The sequence below is a fragment of the Arachis ipaensis genome, chromosome B2 (genome assembly GCF_059453495.1).
Source record: "Arachis ipaensis isolate K30076 ecotype BB chromosome B2, ASM5945349v1, whole genome shotgun sequence".
NCBI lineage: Eukaryota > Viridiplantae > Streptophyta > Magnoliopsida > Fabales > Fabaceae > Arachis > Arachis ipaensis.
In genome coordinates, this window is record NC_142437.1 from 66,437,117 (window position 1) to 66,464,146 (window position 27,030).

Sequence of the window (27,030 nt, forward strand, 5' to 3'; positions counted from 1 at the left end):
CATTTTGTCCCCTTTTTATTTCTTTTTTTTCCTTTTTATTTCTTTTTCTATTTTTTTCTTTTCTTTTTTTTTCTTTTTATTTCTTTTCCTTTTTCTTTTGTTTTTCTCATTTTTTTTCTTTTCTTTCTTTCAAACTATATACAAGAGCATCAATGCATATGGTTTTAGAATGAAAATTGTATATCGTTGTGAAGCCCCGGATGTTACCTTTCCAATGCAACTGAAACCGCCTCATTTAGACCTCTGTAGCTCAAGTTATGATCGATTGAGTGCGAAAAGGTCAGGGTTGACAGCTTTGCAATTCCTTCAATTTCTTGTATTCCTTCCACTTTTGCATGCTTTCTTTCCATCCTCTAAGCCATTCCTGCCCAATAAACTCTGAAATTACTTAACACACATATCAAGGCATCGAATGGTAATAAGAAAGGATTAAAATTAGCAAAATTAAGGCCAAAGAAGCATGTTTTCAATCAAAGCACAAAATCAGGAAGGAAAATGTAAAACATGCGATTTATATGAATAAATGTTAGAATAATGGGTAAAATTCACTCAATTAAGCATAAGATGTACCACAAAATAGTGGTGCATCACGACCCAGTGCACTTGCTGGTACTGTTGCTGTACGAAAACTGTGGGGTTTTATGTACACGCGCACCAGTGGGTCTTCGGACCCTTCCCTTTCCACACTTCTCTTCTCTTCCATGTTCTTCCATATCACTTTGTAAATATTTTAGTTATGAATTACGAACTCTTTCCATTGGGAGAGAGAGCTCTATTGTACTTTGATGGATTGATTTATTTTTATTCTTCTTCTTCTCTTCATCTCTCTTTGATTTACTAGAAAGAATTTCGTTCTTCATTTTAGTATTCAATTATCTTGGGAAAGAGATTGAATGCACTTGGGTTTTATGTGAACCTTGGAAGAGGAATCATAAAATCATGCTTGAATTCCTTTCTCACATTGAGTGGATCTGGGTTTTGGGATTGGAGAATTGTGACGCTAGATCTACCCATTACTTGAATCCATGAGGATGTGTGGTATAATCAAGGACCAAGCTTCATCTCTTTTCCTGAGCAATTAGACCAAGGAATTGGTTATTGATCAAGATTAGAGAGATTGAATTACCAAGGAATTGGGATTCAATCACTCATTATTGCCAAGAGGTCAATGAGTTGCATGATTGAAGAAAAGATGAGAATTATTGATCCAGAGAATGCAATATCTCTTGATCCCAATGTTCATTTTATTCTTAGTTCTTGTTATTTACTTTATGGTTATTTACATTTTCTGCACTTTACATTTCCAGCACTTTACTTTCTTGTACTTTACATTTATGCCATTTACTTTCTTGCACTTTATTGCTTTCTTTACTTTCATGTCATTTACATTTCTTGTTTCTTATCACCCAATTATGATAGTCTAACTAGAATAATTAATCAACAATTGATTGCTTAATCCTTTAATCCTCATGGGATCGACCTCACTCTTGTGAGTTTAATTACTTGATACGACTCGGTGCACTTGCCAGTAGTTATTGCAGAAGGTTAATTTTTTCCATGATAAAGTTTATGGCGCCGTTGCCGGGGATTAATTGTAATTAACAAACTACCGGTTGGTTGATTACCTAGATTAGACATTTTTTTATTTTGTTTCTATTACTTTTGTTCCTTTATTTTCCGTTTCCAATCAACTGTTTGAGTTAATGCCTCACTAAGGATTCCTTGGTGACAAAAGGAAATTCCCTGTTTCTTGGTGATTGTGTTATTGACACATAACAGTTTCTTTATTTACTTAGTTTTCTTTCAAATAAATTGAGATGAGATTGCATAAGATAAGTTTGGTGTTGCCTTGCAACAATTTGTTTCCAATTCTTCACTGGATACTTGTATCAATTCCAATTGAAAGTGTCACACTAAGTTTGGTGTGCCACTTAATTTTTTTATGCAATGTATCATGCAACATCACTTATTAGTGCAATCCTCATGTGTCTCTGTTTCTTGTGCCTTTATTGTATCTTTAAGTTTGCTTGCCTAACCACATGCATTACTCACATTTCATTGTTCTAAGACATTCATGAACCATCATAAACCCCATCACCACTGTTTTATTTGTTGTGGGAAGGGGAACAATAGGAAGAAAATAACAACAACAACAACAATGAAGATGAACTACAAGGTGGTAAAGTTTCTTTTTCTCTTATTTGTTTCCAGTATTTTCAATTGCATGATTGTTTTCTCTTGTATATGCATGTGTGTCATTCCTTGTGAATAAGCATAGCTTGATTTTTGAATTGTAACATGTTGCTATGATATCATGATTACCATCTTGAATTTTGTGAGTTCAAAGTAATTAAGCATCATGATCATAAACAAACAAGGTAATTAAAGTAGAAGTTAGCATGAGCATATAAGTATTGGGAAGCTAGCATGACTATTATTGCTCAATTGCATTTAAATTTATTTAATTAAAGTTTTCATCTAGGACATTTTATGAAATTTTTGAAATCATGAAAACCTTGAATAAGCAAATGCAAATAAGGCAAGAAAAGAAAAAGAAAAGAATGAGAAAGCTGAAGGCTCTGAGTACTAATGACAATTCATTTGCAAGTACTTATGGTGTTTATGTATCAAGAAAAAAGGTTAAAAACAAAATATTTAGAGTCAAGGCTAGACTCAAGTACAAAAGCACTCCCTCAAAGCTCAAGGCTCTGAGCATCAATGATTAGAGAGTAAAGAAAAGAAACAAATGAGCAAAAAGAGTCCTCTAATTAAATGTTTGTGGTGCTTATGTATCAAGTGGTAATACTTTAAAACAAAGCATTTAGAGTCGTAGCTTTCAACAAATGGTGCAAAGAACCCAAGAAGCTAAGCTAAGAAAAGAATGAAAAGCTTGTTTCAAGGAAGGAACATAAAGAAAAAGATTTCATAAAATGAGCTAGATAGAAGCATCAATCATTTGAATCTCTTTTGTGATTGTAGCATGCATAAGAAACTATCCAACCATGAACATAAAAATTGCTACTCTTCTCACCTTGGTTTGTCAAAATTTATTGCATGATTCTTTGTTTGTTTGAGGACAAGCAAAGTTTAAGTTTGGTGTTGTGATGACTGCGCATCATGTTATGTTTTTCTATGCTTTTTCATATCAAAATTTAATTTATTATGCTTAATTATTGAGTATTTCTGTGCTTAAGTTGTATATTACTTTGATATCTTTGAATTGATTAACTTTATAGAAAATGGTAGAAAAAAGAAGCAAAAAACACAAAACAAGCAAAGGTAGTTGGCGTGCCAACGGGCGTGTCTGGGCATGGCACGCTAAGCTTATGATTCCGAGGAGTGAAGTTGGTGCAGCACAATGGGCGTGCCATGCCCAAGACTTCAACATAGGCGTGTCTACGGGCGTGTCTAGGCGTGGCACACCAAGCCAACTTTCCATAGAGTGAAATTTCATCCTGGAGTGCACTATGGGCGTGTACGAAGGCGTGGCACGCCAGGCCACATACCAGCCTGACCTCTTACCATTCAAAGGAACATAGCTTACGCTACAAAACTCCAAATAAGGTGATTTCAGTGCCATTAGAAAGTAGACATCTAGAGCATTCCAACCACATATAACACTTTATAATGAACACTGGATATAAGGTTGCATTTCACTCCGAAAATACAAGAAGCACAACACGTCCCTGCAGAGATACCAGCGTGACCTCTTCATCTTCAAAGGAACATAACTTGAGCTGTAAAGGTCCAAAGGATGTAATTTTCATGGCGTTGAAAAGCTGACATCTAGAAATTTCCAACAATATATAACACTCCATAGTGGATATTAAATCTAGAGGTGACAAAGACCATTCTTTCAGCGACACAAGTTGGGTGTGTCTTGGGCGTGCCAGTGGGCGTGGCACGCCAACCTTGCAATACTGGGTGTGTAATTTAGCTTGTTCAAAGGCGTGGAACACCAATTCTGCAAGCTGGACAAGTCTACGGGTGCGCCAGTGGGTGTGACACGCTGGGCTAACTCTCCAGAATAGAAATTCCTGCATCTGGGCGTGCCAGTGGGCGTGGCACGCCGGGGTATTTGATAGCCTGACCTCTTCACAATCAACGGGTGATAACTTGAGATACAGAGAGCTGATTCTAACGGTGTTAGAAATCTAACATTCAGAGATTTCTAACGATATATAATACTCTATAGTGGGCATGAAAATGGTGTACACACATTAAGCATCTTTAAGCCCTAAAAACACTAAGTGGGCATTGCCCACGTGAGCGCTCAAAATAAATGAACGAGCACCCATACATGCAAAAAACCCCTGAGGCATCATTTTTGTTCACTTAGAGTTGCTCAAAGCCCACTTAGACTTCAAGCAAGCAAGCCTACAATTGTTAACCAATCAAGGCCACAAGAAGCATCTAGAATAGTTCATTTTCATTGTAATTTGCTTTCAACTTCATTTAAGTTTGTAATTTAGGAGAGCCTATATAAAGGCCTTAGTTTCATAGAAGGATGATCAATCATTGGAGGGATACACACTCTACTGGGAGTGGGTCTTCGGACCCCTTCCTTTCCACACTTCTCTTCTCTTCCATGTACTTCCATAACACTTTGTAAATATTTTAGTTATGAATTACTAACTCTTTCCATTGGGAGAGAGAGCTATATTGTACTTTGATGGATTGATTTGTTTTGATTCTTCTTCTTCTCTTCATCACTCTTTCATTTACTAGAAAGAATTTCGTTCTTCATTTTAGTGTTCAATTATCTTGGGAAAGAGATTGAATGAACTTGGATTTTATGTGAACCTTGGAAGAGGAATCATAAAATCATGCTTGAAATCCTCTCTCACATTGAGTGGATCTAGGTTTTGGGATTGGATAATTGTGATGCTAGATCTACCCATTACTTGGATCCATGAGGATGTGTGGTATAATCCGGGACCAAGCTTCATCTCTTTTCATGAGCAATTAGACCAAGGAATGGGCTATTGATCAAGATTGGGGAGATCGAATTACCAAGGGATTGGGATCACTCATGATTGCCAAGAGGTCAATGAGTTGCATGATTGAAGAAGATATGAGAATTATTGATCCAGAAAATGCAATATCTCTTGATCCCAATGTTCATTTTATTCATAGTTCTTGTTATTTATTTTATGGTTATTTACATTTTCTGCACTTTATATTTCCAGCACTTTACTTTATTGTACTTTACATTTATGCCATTTACTTTCTTGCACTTTATTGCTTTCTTTACTTTCATGCCATTTACATTTCTTGTTCCTTATCACCCAATTATGTAGTCTAACTAGAATAATCAATCAACTATTGATTGCTTAATCCTTTAATTCTCGTGGGATCGACCTCACTCTTGTGAGTTTTATTACTTGATACGACTCGGTGCACTTGCCGGTAGTTTTTGCGGAAGGTTAATTTTTTCCACGATCAACAATACACTAAATTTGAGTCCAAATAAGATTTCAACAAAAATTAAGCCACCAATTCCAATCCAAACACCTCCAAATAGCCAAGACAACTCCAACAAGCACCAATTGCTCAAGCTAACATCATATATTTCATAAAAATCAAAATCTAATATTTACAATATACCAAACTATAAGGATATTTTAAAAACCTTACCTTATCCACCGAAATTAGGAATAGAACCCAACAATTCCTCACTAATGGTTAGTACCTAAATAACCAAAACACAAGAATTCACTCAAAACCAAAATCTAAAATTCAAAATTCACAAGGGGTGAGAACTTGGCAGGAATTTTCAAAAATCTTACCACTTTAGTTAGATAAAACTAACGGGCTCGGTGAGAGCTTGTATAGCCACTGACAGCACGCGAATCGGAACACCGTAGCTTGAGTTATGGCCACCGGAAATGGAGAATGAATGGTAACTTCTCCCTTTTCTTCTCTCAACTCATGCAGCTGTGATTTTAAGTTATGTGGTGAAATGGGGCTGAGTTAGCCTCACTTAAGGTGTTTTATATGTTGGGCATGGAACCAACTTCAGCCCGGTTCAATCCGTTAGCGTTTTTAGCTCGTTTGGCCCAATTTTGGGCCAAACCTTTAAAATTAGCGCATGGTTTAATTATTTCTCTAAGTTTTCTACAGTTTTTATTACTTTCACATAGTACCGAATAAACATAAGCCGGTACTGCCGGCTAGTTTACTAGTATACATTTTTATGCAATTTTTCGCATAAAATTACATTTTCCAACCTAGAAAAATCTACTGAGTCCAAAAATATATTTAAGTTTTCTAATTAACATTCTAAATTTTTGGATCCTATTTTGGACAATTAAATTAATGTAATAAGCGGCTAATTAATCGCGGTTCTTACAGGTTTGCTCTTATAATTGTCATGTCATGGTTAGTGATACAAGAGTCTTTGATGTCCGATATTGATTGGTGATTTAGAGTTGTTAATTGTTCTTACTATAAGACCGATTATGACTATTTGACTTTCTCCTGATGTTGGAGATGATTAAATGGGATTAACTCTAGATAATCACCATGTTCGTGGTCAATGACTTGAAAAGAAAACTTTGATTCTCAATCCTTATCACTAGTGTCTTTTAGTATTTATACTTCTTTAATTGCTAGTTTTACTTTCTTGTCACTTTGTTTCTCGCCTCTTTATCCGCAAACCCCACGCCCCCTTTTGTACTCATAACTGATAACACGCATATTTTCGGTTTTTATTGGTTTTTATTGTGACAAAAAATTAAACTTTGATTCTGATCATTTGTTGGTTTGGAATTATACACGAAATTATTTTGTGAAATTTCTGACCGACGTTTGGCTCGCGTCAGTGACTGGGTATGGGTTCATTTGAGAAATGAGAGGTTTCTTACTCAAAGAAAATATAAGTTAGAATTTATGGGTGATGGTCCATTTCAGGTACTCAAAAGGATTAATAACAATGCTTACAAGATTGACCTCCAGATGAGTATAATGTGTCAGCTACTTTTAATGTTTCTAACCTATCTCCTTTTGATTTGGATGCAGATTCGAGGACAAATCCTTTTTAGGAGAGAGAAAATGATACGAGCTCTGTAGGACAAACTGAGAAATGTTATATGCCAATTGGTCCAATTATAAGAGCAACAACTAAGAATAAAAGAAGATTTTTCAAACATGACTAAATCATTTGTCCAGGAGATGCATCAAGAATTGGACAAGACAATGGTTAACGATTATGAAAAACAAAGAGTCTTACTATTTACAAGTTGCACTGAAGACTCTCGTTAGTCAAGTTGAATCAAATAGGCATCACTTTCTTAGTATTTATTTTAAGACTTATTTTATATTTATGTTAATTTTATTTTGTTTTGTTTGTTTTATACTCAATTATGATTTGACCCATTTTTATTCTAGTAAACTTATGCGCTAGAATTTTAAATTTAAGAGGTATAAAAATCCTCTAAAATCTAGTAACCATTTTTTCTTTAATTTTTTATAAATAAAAATTTCTTTAAAAAACTTGGATGTGAATAAAAGAGATAAAGTGATTCTCTTAACAATTACATCAGAAAATCAAATTAAGATAGATAAATTTTTTTCTTTGATTTTTATTTCTATTTTATTCTAAATTTTGTTCCGTACCACAATTATTATACTGATTTTTCTTTAAAAAAAAAAACCTAATTTAAAAACGAAATTAGTCAACAAATATATTCACATCTTTTTCCATGATTAAGACATTTTAATGCTCTATGCACATCCACAAAAATTATTGTTCTATATAATATATATATATATATATATATATATATATATATATATATATATACTGCTTAATATCTTATACGTAACCTACCACAGAACTTATTTTTATCCATTAATTTGTAGAATAGTTGCATGTGTATCAAATAAATCATATTGCATGTACTTGTGGTTTTATTAGGAATTGGATAAACTATTATTTTCATCTCTATCATTTGCAGCAAAATTGAATTTACTCTTTAATATTTTAAATATTTTACTTTTATTTAAAAATATTCAAACAAGTTAATTATTTTATTATTAAATTTGATACGAATAGTTAATAAAATAAATAATATAAACACGAGGTAAGTACTGTTTTAGTCCCTAAAGTTTAGGGTCAGAATCGAAATCATCCCTCTTCTAATTTTGGATTTAAAATCATCCTTAATGTTTTTTTTATTAAAATCGTCCTTTTTATTAAAATTTTTAATTTAATTCCTAAACTGCCCCTATTCCTATTTTAATAATAAAATTTATAAAACTAAAAAAAAAAAAAAAGCAAAACGCGTGTTTGGAGAGGGGGAAAGAAAACGTGTGGGTGGGGGGTATACGAAGGTGCAGGGGAGGGGAGGGGGGGGAGGGGGATGGCGCCGGGGAGGGAGCAGCTCGCTGTTGCTCGCGTTGTTACCGTTAGACCCTATCGCCGCCGTTCGTGCTTCAGTCGCCGCCACCATCGCGCCGTTTGCCTCGTGCCATCGTGAGCAGAACCACGAAGAGAGATGGATCGCGAGTGAGGGGGGTCACGGGCTTGGAGCCGCCGCGCCTTCATCACCACCGCGTCCTTGCCGCGCTGCCGCCGTCGTCCTCACCACGCTACCAGGGGTGGAGAGAGAAAGAAGGGGGGAGAAACAGGGAGGTCGCCGCCGTGACCCCCTCGTCGTCGTCGGCTTCCGCTCCGCTACTGGTCGCCGCCTCGCCACTGCTGCTCGCCGCCTCTGCTTCTTGCTTCGATTTCTGTTTCTGCTTCGTCTTCTGCTTCTTCTGCTTCTTAATTTGTTGAATCTTTGATTTGTTGAATCATTGTTGGTTTTGAGTTGTTAGTTTTCTTGATTTCTGAATTTCTTGATTTATGAATTGTTGTTTGCTGTTGATGGAAGAAGTTTGTTAATTGATCTCTGTTTGTTGTTTGCTGTGGTGGTGGTGGTGGTGGTGGTGGTGGTGGTGGTGGTGCTGTGGTGGTGTTGGTGCTGGTTGTGGCGGTGGCGATGGCGGTGGCGATGGTGTTGGTGTTGGTGTTGGTGGTGGTGGTGGTGGTGGAGGAGATAATTGTGTTGGTAGTGATGAGGGTATTTTTGTCCAAAAAAAATTATAAGGACGATTTTAATACAATAAAAAACATTAAGAATGATTTTAAATCCAAAATTAGAAGAGGGACGATTTCGATTCTGGCCCTAAACTTTAGGGACCAAAACAGTACTTACCCTTATAAACATTAACATTATTAGTTAAATCATATTTTATGTTATTTTAAAATAAAATTTAATAGTTATTCTATTTCAATTTTTGCTACTATTTTATTTGCTGTATTAAATAGGTTGACGTAACTCTCATATTTTGCTATATTATTACTTCACAAATATTATTGATGATGAAGAGTAAAACAGACAAATTTAAAATTTTACTTAAATAATTTAAAATAAAAATATGAAGGCCAAGACCAAAACAAGTGTATTTTATGAAACCAAATACTTATTTAAACCACTTAGAAATAGCTCAACTTTACCCATGGCCTGAAATTCACAGCGTCCCATGAAATTAAGGACAAGCTCCTAGTATGGAACTTTTTGGCAACATTAGAACAGGAGGATCCCAAGCGTATGAGAAAACAACCGAATCAAAACCCCGCAAGAGTCTGCCATTGATTAAGAGGCACACGCCCGATTTCACAGAGACGATAGAACTATCAATAATCTCAGCACTCTGAAAACCTTGGCAAGACAATTGAATTTGGCTTTGTGCACAAGAACAGTTGTTGGTCACAGTCACCTTCCACTCTGGCTTCCCCTGTATTTCCTTCCCAGTTCTTGTTGTCCCAATATTGATGTTGTTCAGCGAACAATCACATGATCCTGGAATTTAATTTCTTAGTATTTTTTTATTCCAATAAGTAAAAGTAGAACGGTCTCAAGTCATATAACAGGTGAAGGAGCTGATTACACAGCATATTCAACGAGTATAACAAAGGAAAAATTAAGTACAAAATATTTATTGTCCGAAAACTAGAAGAAAGTTGGAAAAAAGAAAAAAGAGAAGGCATGAAGCGAGATTTTTTTGAGGAATCATGAGCATACCTTTGATGATAAGGGTTAGGAGCGACAAGGAAAGAAAACAATTCACGATTGTTGTTGCCATTGGTTTTTTGATAACTGACCCTCAGGCCTTATGGCTTTGATTATCTAGTTAAATACTGAAGTGGCCACATAGTCCTGGGGCCTAGCCAATAATAATAGTTGACATGAGTGAACCTTCTTTTTAAGTTCCTTGTGCGTGCGAGTAATCACGTCATTTTTTGGTAACAAATTATTTTTGACTAACCCAAGAAAACCTCAAATAGAGATTGCATAGTAATTTTGTTTTGGTCAAACCTTCAAAAATACCTTCTATCACTAATTATTAAATCCCTCAGAGAATTATTCTATAAATTTCTTAATGACCAAACTATATTTTAAAATATAATAAAAATAATTCAAAAATACATTTTTTATGGATAACAAATAACTTATATATTTAACAAATTATTTATATATTTGATATGAAATTTATAAAAATATTTGAATAATTATTTAAAAAATATATGCCAAAAACAAAACTAAAAATATATATCTATTTTTTTAAATATTTTTGGACATTTAAAAGAATAGAAAAAAATATCCACTTATAAAATTATCAAATTTTAAGATAAGAATATTATATTTTTCTAATCATACATGAAAAAAAAATTATATATATATATATATATATAGTCCCTAATAAAAAAATAAAATAAAAACGAGTATAAGTGATATAAGAAAATATAGAGCAAAAATCTATTTTTTGCAATCTGAGTTATTAAAAAGATTTTTTTTCTCAAACTTTTAAATAATTTGTCCTTGATAATTTAGATAAGAGATTAAAATTAAAAGAATTAATAGTAAGAATTATTTTAAACTGAATCTTTTAAATTTTTTCACATAACAAATAAAACAATTATTCGTCTTACTTGAATTTAATATTAAAATTATGCCTCCTAATGAATTTCAAAAGAACTCTTAGACTTCTTAATATCCTCATTTAACCTAATAGATTTTTTGAGTGTCAGCATTACTATTTTTAGGACGAATTCTTAGTTTCCTTAACATTCAAGATCGATATAGTGTAATTTTTTAATATTTAAAACCTTAAATATAATAAAATTATTATTTTGCACCTTATTTTTAATATAACAAAAATACCCTTTTAAACATGTATCAATTCCATTAACGATTAACATTATCAAATTGTTTTTATTATACAACTTAATTTTTTGAGGAGACTATTAAATGGTGTTCGTAAAAACCCTAAATGACTTAGGTTGATCTGATATGATTATTTGAATTGGTTCTTTATTATTTACATTCATTTAAGAGAAAAATTAGTTACGATACATAACTAAAAAATTAAAATGCAATGAATTAGGAATTTTACTTATAGAAAGAATTAAATTAGGGGTTCTAATTGAGATATCATGGAATTAAATCATGGGAATGAAAATTTTGAAAAATGGGCAATGTTATATAGACGAAAAACTTAATGATATTTTTAAATTATTTTTCTCTTGTTTCTACATTTAAGATAATAATAATAATAATAATAATAATAATAATAATAATAATAATAATAATAATAATAATAATATAAAAATATTTATCCATTTTGGTCCCAAAGAATTTTGGACCAGATACTTTAGTCCTCAACTAAAATTAATTACTCGATTGGTCCCTAACAATTAACTCCATCACTGACTTTAGTCCTTTACTTCATCAACTCTAACAGAAGACAAAATAGTCCCTAGCAACTCTAACTGGGGAAAAAATGGTCCTTGTGTTAGAATTTTCTCAAAATTTCTTAACTCCAAGATTATCCATGTTAAATCATTAAGAAAGAAATACTTGAATGTGGAAGCGTACTTAAATTCATAACCATGATTGAAAGAGTTTGGTTCTTTTATCTTCCTCAATCAAAGCTTTCTGTATCTACAATAGGGCTGAATCGCAACTCCTTTTATGGAAAAAGAACTGCGGAGGCAGCTTTGATGTGTTGGGGACCAAAATTCTTAAGTTACTATTTATATTTGAGTGTGGTTACCACCCATTAAATTCTAAAGCCAAAATACAATAGTATCTTTGGTTTTATTCTCATTTAATTCCAAATCAAAAGTAATAATGACTTATTTTATTAGCATTTGTAATAATTAATGAGATTACTATTATATAAGTCATTTAATGTAAAATAGCTTAATTTGTGATTATAATTAATATATATATTACCCATAAATATATTAGGAAATAATAATTTCCTAAAACCCTGACTCCTTCTGTTTGGAAATGATACTGTTCTTCTCTAATTTCCATCGTATCTAGCATAACCCTAACAGTCTAATACTGCAACTTCAAGCTACACAATGCACACTCTGCAAATTCAATATTCACAAGAAGAAAAATCCTAAATTTGTTCTCAACCAATTCATACTTAAAAAACTAATGACTATGTCTCTCAAGTACTTCTTATCTTTAATGGATACCATGAATCTAGACAACAAGTCCGATTTGTTAAGAGTCGTCGTTGTTATCACCATCTTCCTCCTCCTCCTCTACCCTATCATCTCGATGACCACATTGTCCACCACTCCGATCACTTTCTTCAGCTTCTTCTCCGAACCAATGTTTAGTAATCGTTCCAATTTTCATATGAGCAGCGACGGTGTCGATTTCAAACAAAGGGGGTCAGGGATCATTTTATCCCATGTTAGAATTACCATGGTCTATTGTGTCCTTCGTTAGAGTTAATAGAATAAAAGACCTAAGTGAATGACGGAGTTAATTATTAGAGACTAATCAAGTAATTAATTTTAGTTGAGGACTAAAACGTCTACTCTGAAATTCTATGAGAACCAAAATAAATAAATACTCTAATAATAATATATGTTTGTCTAATTTAATGATTAATTATAATATTTTATACTATATTTTTTAATAGTTATCTTGATTCTTTTATATATATATATATATATATATATATATATATATATATATATATATATATATATATATATATATATATATTCATGGAAATATAAAAAAGTTAAAATAATTATTAAAAAGATAGGGAATAAAATAGTATCATTATTTACAAATTTCATTATAATTAATCATTAAATATTAGAAAATCTAATCATTTAATGCATAATATTTTTAAAAAAAATGACAAAAAGAGAAACACATGTAAACTGAGATGGTGCGAGAACGCAACATATTATACATGGTATTTTTTTTGTTTTCAAAAACTATCACCCATATGATGCATCAATGTGTTGTCAATGAGGGACATAAAGGTCAATTTGACTTCTTAATATGATTATTCTATATCTTAGTGCATTACATAGATAGCAGATGATAAGATTTATTTAATAAAAAAATAGTTTAAATTTGTAGAGATTTTGCATATTCTACTTGGACATACTATTTTAATTAGTTGTCGCTACGAAAATGATTCTAATAAATATATGTAAACCCCGCTAAAATCGGTAAATTATTAGTTAATATATTGAATTTTAATTAGGAAAGTTAAAAATACAAAACTAATATTGAAATAGGATAGAGCTCGTCGAAACGAAAATTTTGATACCAATTTCGATAATTTGGCCCAAAATCGGACCGGAAGGGCCGAACCGGTTGAACCGGGGCCCAAACCGGACCCATGGGTTCAACCGGGCCCCTAACATAAATGAAGCAGCAGCTTCATCTTCTCCATTTCACCACAGCAACGAAAAACACAGCAAGGGGGAGAAGAGAAGAAACCTAACCCTCACCATTCCTTCCAACTACCATAACTTCCTCATCCGGGCTCCGATTGCCGCACCGTTCGCGGCCACGCGCTCAGCGCGTCGAGCTCTACCTTTCTATCCAAACAATTTCTCTGGTAAGCCTTCTATTGAGTTCAGAATCTCTATCCCTCTTTCTTTGGTAAACTTGAAAACCTATAGTGAATCTTGTCTAATTTTTGTGTTCTAGGTTCAAGTTAGATTCCGGAACTTGTGGGCTCAAGCTATTGAGCATATGGGTATGGTAAGAACACCCTAACCCTAGCTCAATCTTGTTTTTGGTAATAGAGAACTGAATTGGAACATATATATGTGTATTAGGTGTAGTTTAAGAGGGTGTTTATGCATTGAACTTGAATTTGGATTACTTGGAGCTTTGTTGGTGACAAGGCTTGCTTTGGGGCTGTTTGATTGAGCTTGGAGGGGCTGTGATTTTATGTTGAGAAGCTGCCTTGGGTGAATTAAGTGATCGGCCAAGGTATGGTTTAAGTTTCGCACGTTTAATATTTACGGTGTTGTGAAAACTCAGGTTAGAGGAACCATAGAATAAGTTGGATTGTTTGTTGTATTTAATGATTAGCCTTGTAATGTTGTTAGAATAGATTTGTTAGTGAATTTATATATTAGAATTATGAGGTGTGAAAGCTATTAATAGTGTGCTCTTATATTTATTTATGATGGATTAGAATTGGTGTTTGTTAATAAGGATGTAGAGTTGTGTTGTGGTGGTATTGTATATGCTGTAACTAATTATGTAATGATCGGAATTGCATGAGACCAAGTTTGGGCTAAACTTGGGAATATAAGGAACTAAACTGGAAATTTTGGGACTTTTTTGTTAAATATACAATTTATGGCAAATTTTTAAAGTTAGGTTGTTAAATCTGTCCAGCAGCAGAAAAGATCAAACAGGCAGCAACTTGTTTGTCTTGCTGCGACTTTTACGAGTTGAGTCTTGGAGCGAAACCAATTTTGTTATAAAATTTGATTAACTTTCTTTAGTTCTCTAAAATTTCAGAATTTTAAGAGTTGAGGATTGGGAGCTGTGAATTTTTGAATATTGGTGGTCAAAACTAAAAAGAAACAGATTTCAGCAAGCTATGCATCAACTTCCAATGCTTGTAACTCTTAGAATTAAATAGAAATTGGGTTGCAACCAAGACACACTTGTTTTTAGATGAGCTAGGGGTTCTCAAATCAAAATTTAGCTTAATTGGAGTTTTGTAATAAAAGTTATTCCAATTGAAAGGTACTAAGCTTGTTGGTTTTTAAAACAGATTTTGTCTCATTTTTACTTAACTTCCAGGTAATGTAACTTTTTCATTAAAAATGGTATTGACTCAGAACCAATTGAGAAAGAAACCTGGATGAGTAAATTTTAACTACATTAATTTTCAAAGTCATTGGATTTAACTTGGATTTTATATTGAATTTTGAATATCACATGCTGCTGCTGTTTTTCTGGTTTTATGCACTGCAGAGCAGTCACGGTTTTTCCTTTATTCCTGAGGCTAGAAAAATCAGAAAATTATGATATTTAGTTTGTTAGAAAGCTTATTTCAATATGAACGCCTGGACATAAAGTTTGTGCAATTCCGAGTTCATTTGCTATATTAAAAATAGAAAAGAAAATAGAGTGTCGAGGATGTCTTAGTGATAGTCATGAGTTCGAGAAGTTAAAGTTCAATCCTCGTGTGATGTGATTGATTTAATGTTAGAGTTGGGTTGATTTTAAGATTATTCGATATTAAGAAGGATGAGAAGAGTTTGATAAAAAGTTTGGTCAGGACCCGGAAAGGGTAATCAAGTTGAATTATAAGGGAATGACGATGAAAAATGTGAAAGGGAGGTTGTTAATAAAAGGAGTTAATATGCCATGGCTTGATGAATGATTAAATAATGATTATGACTATGAAATGGCTTATGAATAATGCTATCTGAGATACGAGTTCCCTGGGTAAGAGCCGTGGCTCGCCACCACGTGTTCCAGGTTGAATCTCGATACTCTGTTGACCCTACGTCGTAAGGGTGACCGGGCACGTATAAATTCCCGGGTATGGATAGCCCCCATTGAGTGATTATATGATGATTGAATGTGAACTCTATGCATAGACTCTTGGGGATGCGCGACGGGGGACAGTCTAAGGTTTTCGGACTTGTCGGGTTGGCTGGATAACCGACAGATGGGCCCCATCAGCCATAGGACAGGCATGCATCATATGCATTTGTTTGTATTGATTGCTATGCATTTTTTTGGGTATGCCTAATTGATATATATTACCTGCTATTTGTTATACTTGTTATTTGTACTATTTGATCATTACTTGTGCGTGAACTTGTTTGGTTGCTTGTTTCTGTTACATTCTGAATGATGAAAGGATGGAGAAAACGGAGGAAATGGTTTGATGTTAGGTTAAGCTTGAACTTGAGTAAGTTAGGCAGATTTAGAATACCTACCCCTGTTTATGGCTTCTGTTTAGTACTTAAGTTGGTTAATTGAATAACGGAGTTCTAGGATTGCCTATGGCATTCTCAGGACCGTATTTCTTATACGCGTGGCACTTTTACCATGCTGAGAACCTCCGGTTCTCATTCCATATTGTATTGTTGTTTCTCAGATGCAGGTCGAGAGGCTCCTCGCTAGGCGTCTGGATTCTGGAAAGCGAAGTAGTCCTTGGGTATATTTTGGTTTCTATTTGTATATATGTATGTATATGTGTAGCTTACTCTCCAAGTAACTTATGTATGCTGCTCCTCTTAGAGGTTGAGGGAGAGATAGGAGTTTACTTTGGTATTTTGGTATATTTTGGGGACACTTATGTATGTTTATATGTATATATGTATCCTCCGGCCAGCCTTAGCTTCGCAGGCTGAGTCAGAGGCTAGTTATGTTGTTCCTTGGCTTTTCTTTATCCCTTCGTTTATTGTTTTATCATGTTCCTATTAGGTTTCTTAGCACGCAAGTAATCCTATTCCTTGAGCGTTGCGCTTTTTATTTTGCGATTTTTGTTTACCCGCTCTGTTTCAAGGCTCCTAGTATATTATTTCTTTCAGTATTATATGTATATCCTTACTATTAAAGGTCTGTAATACCACACTACCTCTGTTCTATGACTTAAGCATAAAACACTGTGTAGTAGGGTGTTACATTATGGTATCAGAGCTGTTCGTTCCTATAGAGCCTGAGGACGGACTGATTGTGCTTTTGTGCATTCTCTGTGTATGTGTTTATGTGCTATTAGGATATCTAATTGATGTATGTGGCATAAACGTTCCTGAGCATGCATTTGGGACTTAAAGCACTGAACTTGCGATATTGAGACTGATCAACTTGATATCACCTGTTTGGTGTGTATAGGGACCAGATGTCTACTCGCGGACGCGGACGCGGGCGAGGTAGAGGCCGAATAGGCAATGCCATGCCTGAGGCATCAGGAAACACTCCTAATCCTATAGACTTCATGGCTGCATTAGGCAATATGGCAGCAGCAATGCAAGCAACAGCTGAAGCCCTGGGAAATCAAATTAATAATGGAAATAATGGCAATAATGGTGAGAATGGTCCTATGTCACTGCATTCCTTCCTGAAGGTTCACCCTCCAACTTTCAGAGGGACCTCGAATCCGACTGATGCTGATAATTGGATACAGGCCATTGAGCGAGCATTACAGGCTCAACAGGTTCCGGATGAGCAGTGGGTTGAGTTTGGGACCTATCAGTTGCATGGTGAAGCTCAGCACTGGTGGCAGGGCATGAGGCGCATTTTGCAACCTGATGGGATTGTGATATCTTGGGAGTTGTTCCGAGATGAATTCTATAAAAAATATTTCCCCACTTCAGTTAGAAATGCCAGAGAACTCGAACTCCTTCAGCTTAAACAGGGACAGATGACCATCACTGAGTATACCAGTAAGTTTGAGGAATTGTGCCGCTTCTCACGCATCTGTCAGGGAGCTCCTGAGGACTTTGCTGAGTGGAAATGCATAAAGTATGAAGGAGGCCTTAGGAGTGACATTCAGAGCTTTGTGGCGCCTATGCAGATTCGGGTGTTTTCTGAGTTGGTAAATAGGAGCAGGGTGGCAGAGGATTGTGTTAGAAGGGCTGCAGCAGAAAAAGGGGGTATGAGGATGCCATTCCAGAGGACCACAGGGAGAAATTTTGCACCCAGAGGCAGACAGTTCAAGCGTGGTAGCTTTGTTCCTCAGAATAATCAGGGGCAAGGCAACTCCAGGAGGCCTAATACCAATGCTAATCAGGGAAGGAGACAGGGTAAGCAGCCACAGCAGGATATGAGTTGCCACAGATGTGGAAAGTATCATTCAGGACAATGTAGGTTTGGGACTGGAGTCTGTTACTCCTGTGGGCAGCCGGGACACTTGGCTAGTGGTTGCCCCGAGAAGAAGAGATATGAGACAGGCAGGGTGCAGCAACCAGGAAGGGTATACACTACTTCTTCTATAGGCGCTGAGGGGTCAGAGGCATTGATCCGAGGTAAATGTGAGATGGCGGGTAAAACTTTGAATGCTTTGTTTGATTCTGGAGCTTCACATACTTTTATTGCATTTGAGAAGGCTGATAAGCTAGGATTGAAAATAGTAGTACTGGGGTATGATTTAAAGGTATATAATGCTACCCACGAGGCTATGGTGACTAGATTAGGGTGCCCCCAAGTTCCTTTTCGAGTACAAGGGCGTGATTTCGTGCATAACTTAATTTGTTTGACGATGACTGGTCTTGATCTCATTCTGGGATTGGACTGGTTATCCAAGAACCGCGTTCTATTAGATTGCTCGGCGAAAACAGTGTATTTCATGCCTGAAGACACTGAAGGGCCGGTTGTAGTGAATAACTACTACTTGAATTCCATGATGGTGAACTGTTCTGGGGCTGAATGTCAGGGGATATTGTTGCTAGCTGCGGGTGTTTCGGGTGATGATCAAGATTTGGAACAAATCCCAGTTGTGTGTGAGTTTCCGGAGGTGTTCCCTGATGATATTGATGAATTTCCACCGAAACGGGAAGTTGAGTTTGCTATTGATTTAGTACCTGGGGCCGGACCAATCTCGAGTGCTCCTTACAGGATGTCGCCTCTAGAAATGGCCGAATTGAAGTCTCAACTGGAGGATCTGTTGGGTAAGAATTTTATCCGACCAAGTGTATCTCCGTGGGGTGCGCCAGTATTATTGGTGAAGAAGAAAGATGGAACCATGCGCTTATGTGTTGACTATAGGCAGCTGAATAAGGTTACAGTGAAGAATAAATATCCGCTGCCAAGGATTGATGACCTGATGGACCAATTACAGGGAGCTGGCGTGTTCTCCAAGATTGATCTACGATCCGGATACCACCAGATAAGGGTTAGAGATGAGGATATCCCAAAGACTGCCTTCAGAACGCGCTATGGCCACTATGAATATACCGTGATGTCCTTCGGACTAACTAACGCTCCGGCGATATTCATGGATTACATGAACAGAATTTTCCATCCATATCTGGATAAGTTTGTTGTTGTGTTTATTGACGACATTCTTATCTATTCTAAGACTGAGGATGAGCATGCTGAACACTTGCGAACAGTGCTACAAATTCTGAAGGATAGGAAGTTGTATGCCAAGCTATCCAAGTGTGAGTTCTGGAAGTCTGAGGTGAAATTTCTTGGCCATGTGGTAAGTAAACAAGGAATAGCAGTGGATCCCGCTAAGGTTGAGGCGGTGATGAATTGGGAGCGGCCAACTTCAGTGACGGAAATCAGGAGTTTCTTAGGCTTGGCGGGTTATTATCGAAGGTTCATTAAAGGGTTTTCACAGCTCTCTTTACCCTTAACGAAGCTGACCAGGAAGGATGTTCCTTTTGTGTGGACTCCCGAGTGTGAGGAGAGTTTCCTTGCCTTAAAGCAGATATTGACTACCGCCCCTGTACTAGTGTTGCCTGAGCCGAGAGAACCATTCGAGGTGTACTGTGATGCATCCTTGAAAGGTTTAGGATGCGTGTTGATGCAGCATCATAAGGTTGTAGCTTATGCCTCACGTCAATTAAGACCTCATGAAAGAAACTATCCGACTCATGATTTGGAACTTGCAGCCGTTGTCTTTGCCTTGAAGATTTGGAGGCATTATCTCTATGGAGTGAAATTTCAAGTCTTCTCGGACCATAAGAGTCTGAAGTACCTGTTTGAACAAAAAGAATTGAATATGCGTCAGAGGAGGTGGATGGAACTTCTGAAGGATTATGACTTCGAGCTAAACTATCATCCGGGAAAGGCGAATGTAGTGGCGGATGCCTTGAGTAGAAAATCCCTATGTGCTGCTTGGATGATGCTGAGAGAGGAAGAGTTGTTGAGAGCCTTCGAAGGATTGAAATTGGGAATCAGAGAAGAGTTTGGGACTTTATGCTTAAGCCAATTACAGATCTCAAGCGAATTCAAGGCTGAACTGATAAAGGCTCATCAGAACGACCAAGAATTGTATAAGATTTTGCCGGCGATTGAGAAAGGCAAGCAATGGAGAGTGTCAGAAGATAGAGATGGATTGTGGAGGTTCAAGGGCCGGATAATTGTGCCAGATGTTGGGGATTTGCGACATAACATATTGAAGGAAGCTCATAAGAGCGGGTTCTCCATTCATCCTGGAAGCACTAAGATGTACCAAGACTTAAAAACGATGTTCTGGTGGCCAGGAATGAAAAATGATGTGGCGTTACATGTTTCTAAATGCCTAACTTGTCAGAAAGTTAAGATCGAACACCAAAAGCCAGCAGGAACCCTTCAACCTTTGGAGATTCCACAGTGGAAATGGGAGAGCATTGCTATGGATTTTGTTTTGGGCTTACCAAGGACTCGGACCGGTTGTGATGCTATTTGGGTGGTTATAGACCGATTGACCAAATCAGCTCATTTTCTGCCTATTCGGATAAGTTGTTCTATGGAGGAGTTGGCGCGCTTATATATAAAGGAGATTGTGAGGTTACATGGCGTACCTTCCACCATTGTATCGGATAGAGATCCTCGCTTTACATCACGGTTCTGGGGTGCATTTCAACGAGCTTTTGGCACTCAATTGAGCTTAAGCACTGCCTATCATCCTCAGACGGATGGCCAATCAGAAAGAACAATCCAAACCTTGGAAGACATGTTAAGAGCTTGTGTTTTGGATCAACCGGCGAGCTGGGATCGATATATGCCTTTGGTAGAATTTGCTTATAACAATAGCTATCATGCAAGTATTGGAATGGCTCCATATGAGGCTTTGTATGGAAGAAAATGCCAGTCTCCATTATGTTGGTACGAAGCAGGAGAAAAGAGCTTGATAGGACCTGAAATGGTAAGTGAAACCACTGAGCAAATAAAGAGAATTCGGAGTCGAATGCTTGAAGCTCAAAGCCGTCAGAAGAGCTATGCAGACCGAAGACGGAAGCCTCTAGAATTTGAGGAAGGAGAGTACGTCTTCTTGAAGGTTACTCCAACCACTGGAATAGGGAGGTCCATCAAAACCAAGAAGTTAAATCCCCGTTACATTGGACCGTTTGAAATCCTGAAGAGAATTGGACCAGTGGCGTATAGGATCGCGTTACCACCACATCTTTCGAACCTGCATGACGTGTTCCATGTATCGCAGCTTCGTAAATACACTTTTGATCCTAGTCATGTCCTAGAACCGGAATCAGTCCAAGTGAGAGAAGACCTGACGCTTCCAGTAACTCCGGTTAGGATTGATGATACCAGCACCAAACGTCTCCGCGGAAAGGAAGTTTCTTTGGTGAAAGTAGCTTGGAGTCGGGCAGGTATTGAAGAACATACCTGGGAGCTTGAATCAGAGATGCGAAAGGACTACCCACACCTCTTTTCAGGTAACTCCCTCTGAATTTTGAGGACAAAATTCCTAATTAGGTGGGTAGGATGTAAACCCCGCTAAAATCGGTAAATTATTAGTTAATATATTGAATTTTAATTAGGAAAGTTAAAAATACAAAACTAATATTGAAATAGGATAGAGCTCGTCGAAACGAAAATTTTGATACCAATTTCGATAATTTGGCCCAAAATCGGACCGGAAGGGCCGAACCGGTTGAACCGGGGCCCAAACCGGACCCATGGGTTCAACCGGGCCCCTAACATAAATGAAGCAGCAGCTTCATCTTCTCCATTTCACCACAGCAACGAAAAACACAGCAAGGGGGAGAAGAGAAGAAACCTAACCCTCACCATTCCTTCCAACTACCATAACTTCCTCATCCGGGCTCCGATTGCCGCACCGTTCGCGGCCACGCGCTCAGCGCGTCGAGCTCTACCTTTCTATCCAAACAATTTCTCTGGTAAGCCTTCTATTGAGTTCAGAATCTCTATCCCTCTTTCTTTGGTAAACTTGAAAACCTATAGTGAATCTTGTCTAATTTTTGTGTTCTAGGTTCAAGTTAGATTCCGGAACTTGTGGGCTCAAGCTATTGAGCATATGGGTATGGTAAGAACACCCTAACCCTAGCTCAATCTTGTTTTTGGTAATAGAGAACTGAATTGGAACATATATATGTGTATTAGGTGTAGTTTAAGAGGGTGTTTATGCATTGAACTTGAATTTGGATTACTTGGAGCTTTGTTGGTGACAAGGCTTGCTTTGGGGCTGTTTGATTGAGCTTGGAGGGGCTGTGATTTTATGTTGAGAAGCTGCCTTGGGTGAATTAAGTGATCGGCCAAGGTATGGTTTAAGTTTCGCACGTTTAATATTTACGGTGTTGTGAAAACTCAGGTTAGAGGAACCATAGAATAAGTTGGATTGTTTGTTGTATTTAATGATTAGCCTTGTAATGTTGTTAGAATAGATTTGTTAGTGAATTTATATATTAGAATTATGAGGTGTGAAAGCTATTAATAGTGTGCTCTTATATTTATTTATGATGGATTAGAATTGGTGTTTGTTAATAAGGATGTAGAGTTGTGTTGTGGTGGTATTGTATATGCTGTAACTAATTATGTAATGATCGGAATTGCATGAGACCAAGTTTGGGCTAAACTTGGGAATATAAGGAACTAAACTGGAAATTTTGGGACTTTTTTGTTAAATATACAATTTATGGCAAATTTTTAAAGTTAGGTTGTTAAATCTGTCCAGCAGCAGAAAAGATCAAACAGGCAGCAACTTGTTTGTCTTGCTGCGACTTTTACGAGTTGAGTCTTGGAGCGAAACCAATTTTGTTATAAAATTTGATTAACTTTCTTTAGTTCTCTAAAATTTCAGAATTTTAAGAGTTGAGGATTGGGAGCTGTGAATTTTTGAATATTGGTGGTCAAAACTAAAAAGAAACAGATTTCAGCAAGCTATGCATCAACTTCCAATGCTTGTAACTCTTAGAATTAAATAGAAATTGGGTTGCAACCAAGACACACTTGTTTTTAGATGAGCTAGGGGTTCTCAAATCAAAATTTAGCTTAATTGGAGTTTTGTAATAAAAGTTATTCCAATTGAAAGGTACTAAGCTTGTTGGTTTTTAAAACAGATTTTGTCTCATTTTTACTTAACTTCCAGGTAATGTAACTTTTTCATTAAAAATGGTATTGACTCAGAACCAATTGAGAAAGAAACCTGGATGAGTAAATTTTAACTACATTAATTTTCAAAGTCATTGGATTTAACTTGGATTTTATATTGAATTTTGAATATCACATGCTGCTGCTGTTTTTCTGGTTTTATGCACTGCAGAGCAGTCACGGTTTTTCCTTTATTCCTGAGGCTAGAAAAATCAGAAAATTATGATATTTAGTTTGTTAGAAAGCTTATTTCAATATGAACGCCTGGACATAAAGTTTGTGCAATTCCGAGTTCATTTGCTATATTAAAAATAGAAAAGAAAATAGAGTGTCGAGGATGTCTTAGTGATAGTCATGAGTTCGAGAAGTTAAAGTTCAATCCTCGTGTGATGTGATTGATTTAATGTTAGAGTTGGGTTGATTTTAAGATTATTCGATATTAAGAAGGATGAGAAGAGTTTGATAAAAAGTTTGGTCAGGACCCGGAAAGGGTAATCAAGTTGAATTATAAGGGAATGACGATGAAAAATGTGAAAGGGAGGTTGTTAATAAAAGGAGTTAATATGCCATGGCTTGATGAATGATTAAATAATGATTATGACTATGAAATGGCTTATGAATAATGCTATCTGAGATACGAGTTCCCTGGGTAAGAGCCGTGGCTCGCCACCACGTGTTCCAGGTTGAATCTCGATACTCTGTTGACCCTACGTCGTAAGGGTGACCGGGCACGTATAAATTCCCGGGTATGGATAGCCCCCATTGAGTGATTATATGATGATTGAATGTGAACTCTATGCATAGACTCTTGGGGATGCGCGACGGGGGACAGTCTAAGGTTTTCGGACTTGTCGGGTTGGCTGGATAACCGACAGATGGGCCCCATCAGCCATAGGACAGGCATGCATCATATGCATTTGTTTGTATTGATTGCTATGCATTTTTTTGGGTATGCCTAATTGATATATATTACCTGCTATTTGTTATACTTGTTATTTGTACTATTTGATCATTACTTGTGCGTGAACTTGTTTGGTTGCTTGTTTCTGTTACATTCTGAATGATGAAAGGATGGAGAAAACGGAGGAAATGGTTTGATGTTAGGTTAAGCTTGAACTTGAGTAAGTTAGGCAGATTTAGAATACCTACCCCTGTTTATGGCTTCTGTTTAGTACTTAAGTTGGTTAATTGAATAACGGAGTTCTAGGATTGCCTATGGCATTCTCAGGACCGTATTTCTTATACGCGTGGCACTTTTACCATGCTGAGAACCTCCGGTTCTCATTCCATATTGTATTGTTGTTTCTCAGATGCAGGTCGAGAGGCTCCTCGCTAGGCGTCTGGATTCTGGAAAGCGAAGTAGTCCTTGGGTATATTTTGGTTTCTATTTGTATATATGTATGTATATGTGTAGCTTACTCTCCAAGTAACTTATGTATGCTGCTCCTCTTAGAGGTTGAGGGAGAGATAGGAGTTTACTTTGGTATTTTGGTATATTTTGGGGACACTTATGTATGTTTATATGTATATATGTATCCTCCGGCCAGCCTTAGCTTCGCAGGCTGAGTCAGAGGCTAGTTATGTTGTTCCTTGGCTTTTCTTTATCCCTTCGTTTATTGTTTTATCATGTTCCTATTAGGTTTCTTAGCACGCAAGTAATCCTATTCCTTGAGCGTTGCGCTTTTTATTTTGCGATTTTTGTTTACCCGCTCTGTTTCAAGGCTCCTAGTATATTATTTCTTTCAGTATTATATGTATATCCTTACTATTAAAGGTCTGTAATACCACACTACCTCTGTTCTATGACTTAAGCATAAAACACTGTGTAGTAGGGTGTTACAATATATATCTAAGGTCTATAATAAAATAGCTTAGAAATTATTTAAATAATTAAATTCTAATATTAGAATTTTATTAGTTTAGATTCAAAGGCTCTTTTTAAAGGTGACTTAAATTTATTAGGTGCATCTATTTAATTTGGATATAAAATTTTTAAGTTTTTTAATATTTATTTTTTTTAACAATTTATAAATTTACGTTTTTAATAGAATTGAAAAAAAAGTACAAATAATTGAGTTAAAAATGCTACTAATATGATAGTTTCTCACATAATTTTGATATACTTTTAAATTATTAATACATAAAAGTTAACTTTAAAATTAGGCAATTTTATTAATGCTAGAATATTAAGTCTATATTAAAATTAAATTTAAAAAGATTTTTTAACTAAAATTGCATGGTTATTTTAAAAATATTATAATTAAATATATTGATTCGTATTAAGAGATAAATATATTAATAATAGTAAATTTTTCTCCATTTAGTTTGTTTAAAATTTTAAATAGAATGATTGCTTATTATAGCAACAATTAATAGAAGAATAATGGGATAGAATAGTATACATATGAATTTTTAAATAGCTATAATTAATGAAATAATATAGAGATTTTTCTATTATAAAATAAAAAAAAACCTTTATTTTTCAAACAAAATTAATCCAACTTTATATTTTGGAATCTAACTTCTTTTTTTTTTTTTTTTTATAGAAACAAGTTTGTCGTACTCCCGGCAAACTTTATAAAATTCATAAAATTTGCCGCACTCTTCGACAAACTTTAAATTCTTAGTTTTTTTTTTTCTCCGGATTGAAAATGGTTTATTTGTGTATTTTTTTGTACTCGTGTACTTCTGAGGATGATGATAATAGTTGCCATTATCACCGACGATGTTGAAGAAGCCATACTTGTATGTTGTGGTCAAAGAAAAATAGGAAAGGGTCGTGTGGAATGTGCGTCTTCTATCTTTTTCCTTTTATCTTCTTCAATTTTCAACTTGTCTCTGTGTACTTCTCTTTCTTTCTTTTTGGGGAGGATCTGGCTCAAAATTCGCCGTGCAGTAAGGTAAACTTCATAGAAAATTAAAAGTTCGTCGAGAGGTGCGATGATATTTACAAAAATAATAAAGTTTGCTGGCAGTGCGACAAACTCATCCAAAATGCCAAAAAAAAAGTATTTTCGAAATTAAAGTTTCATTAATTTTTTTTGAAAAATAATAGTTTTCCAATATACATAATTATGTTGTCAAAGTAAATAGATGCATAATTAATTAATAAGTATAAAATAGATAATATTCCCACTTAATATCAATGAAACTGATATTATTGTAATAGATGTGAGAAGAATCAATTAAAAATAGTTTACTCTTAAAACATTAAATGATACCTTCAAATTTTTAATATATATAATTAAATCGTTTAAAATAATGATAGTTGGATTATTAAACATTTTAATTCATGTTATAATACCAAACATATACCAAAATTAAATTTAAAATAATTTTTTAACTATAATTATGTGGTTGCTTTAATATATTAAATTCATTATAATTAAATTCACTGACTTAAATTGAGGTGCTAAATATCTTAATCTCTTTAATAGATTTTTCAATTTGAATCTCGAGAATAAATGAATATTTAAAATAGAAATACTAAATGCTTCTAAATTTATTTCGTTTAAAATCTTATATAGAATAATTGATTATGACTACAATTAATGCAAGAATTATCGAATTAAAAATTGTGAGATAAAATATATATTAATAGGTGAATTTCAGTATAAAGATATTTTGGTAACTATAAAAATGTTGTTAAAATTAAAATTATTTTTTTATATTT

At 35.3% G+C, this 27,030-nt stretch overlaps 1 protein-coding gene across 1 annotated transcript; it reads right to left on the bottom strand.

Annotated features, from left to right (window-relative positions):
- Positions 1–9,388: 9,388 nt before the first annotated feature.
- LOC107628350 (uncharacterized) lies at positions 9,389–10,204 on the bottom strand. The gene is made up of 2 exons (XM_016331064.3): positions 10,071–10,204; positions 9,389–9,848 (listed from the first exon to the last, which is right to left on the bottom strand). The coding sequence occupies exons 1-2, from the start codon at positions 10,129–10,131 to the stop codon at positions 9,535–9,537; spliced, it is 375 nt and encodes a 124-aa protein (XP_016186550.1). The 5' UTR covers positions 10,132–10,204; the 3' UTR covers positions 9,389–9,534.
- Between the last annotated feature and the right edge of the window lie 16,826 nt (positions 10,205–27,030).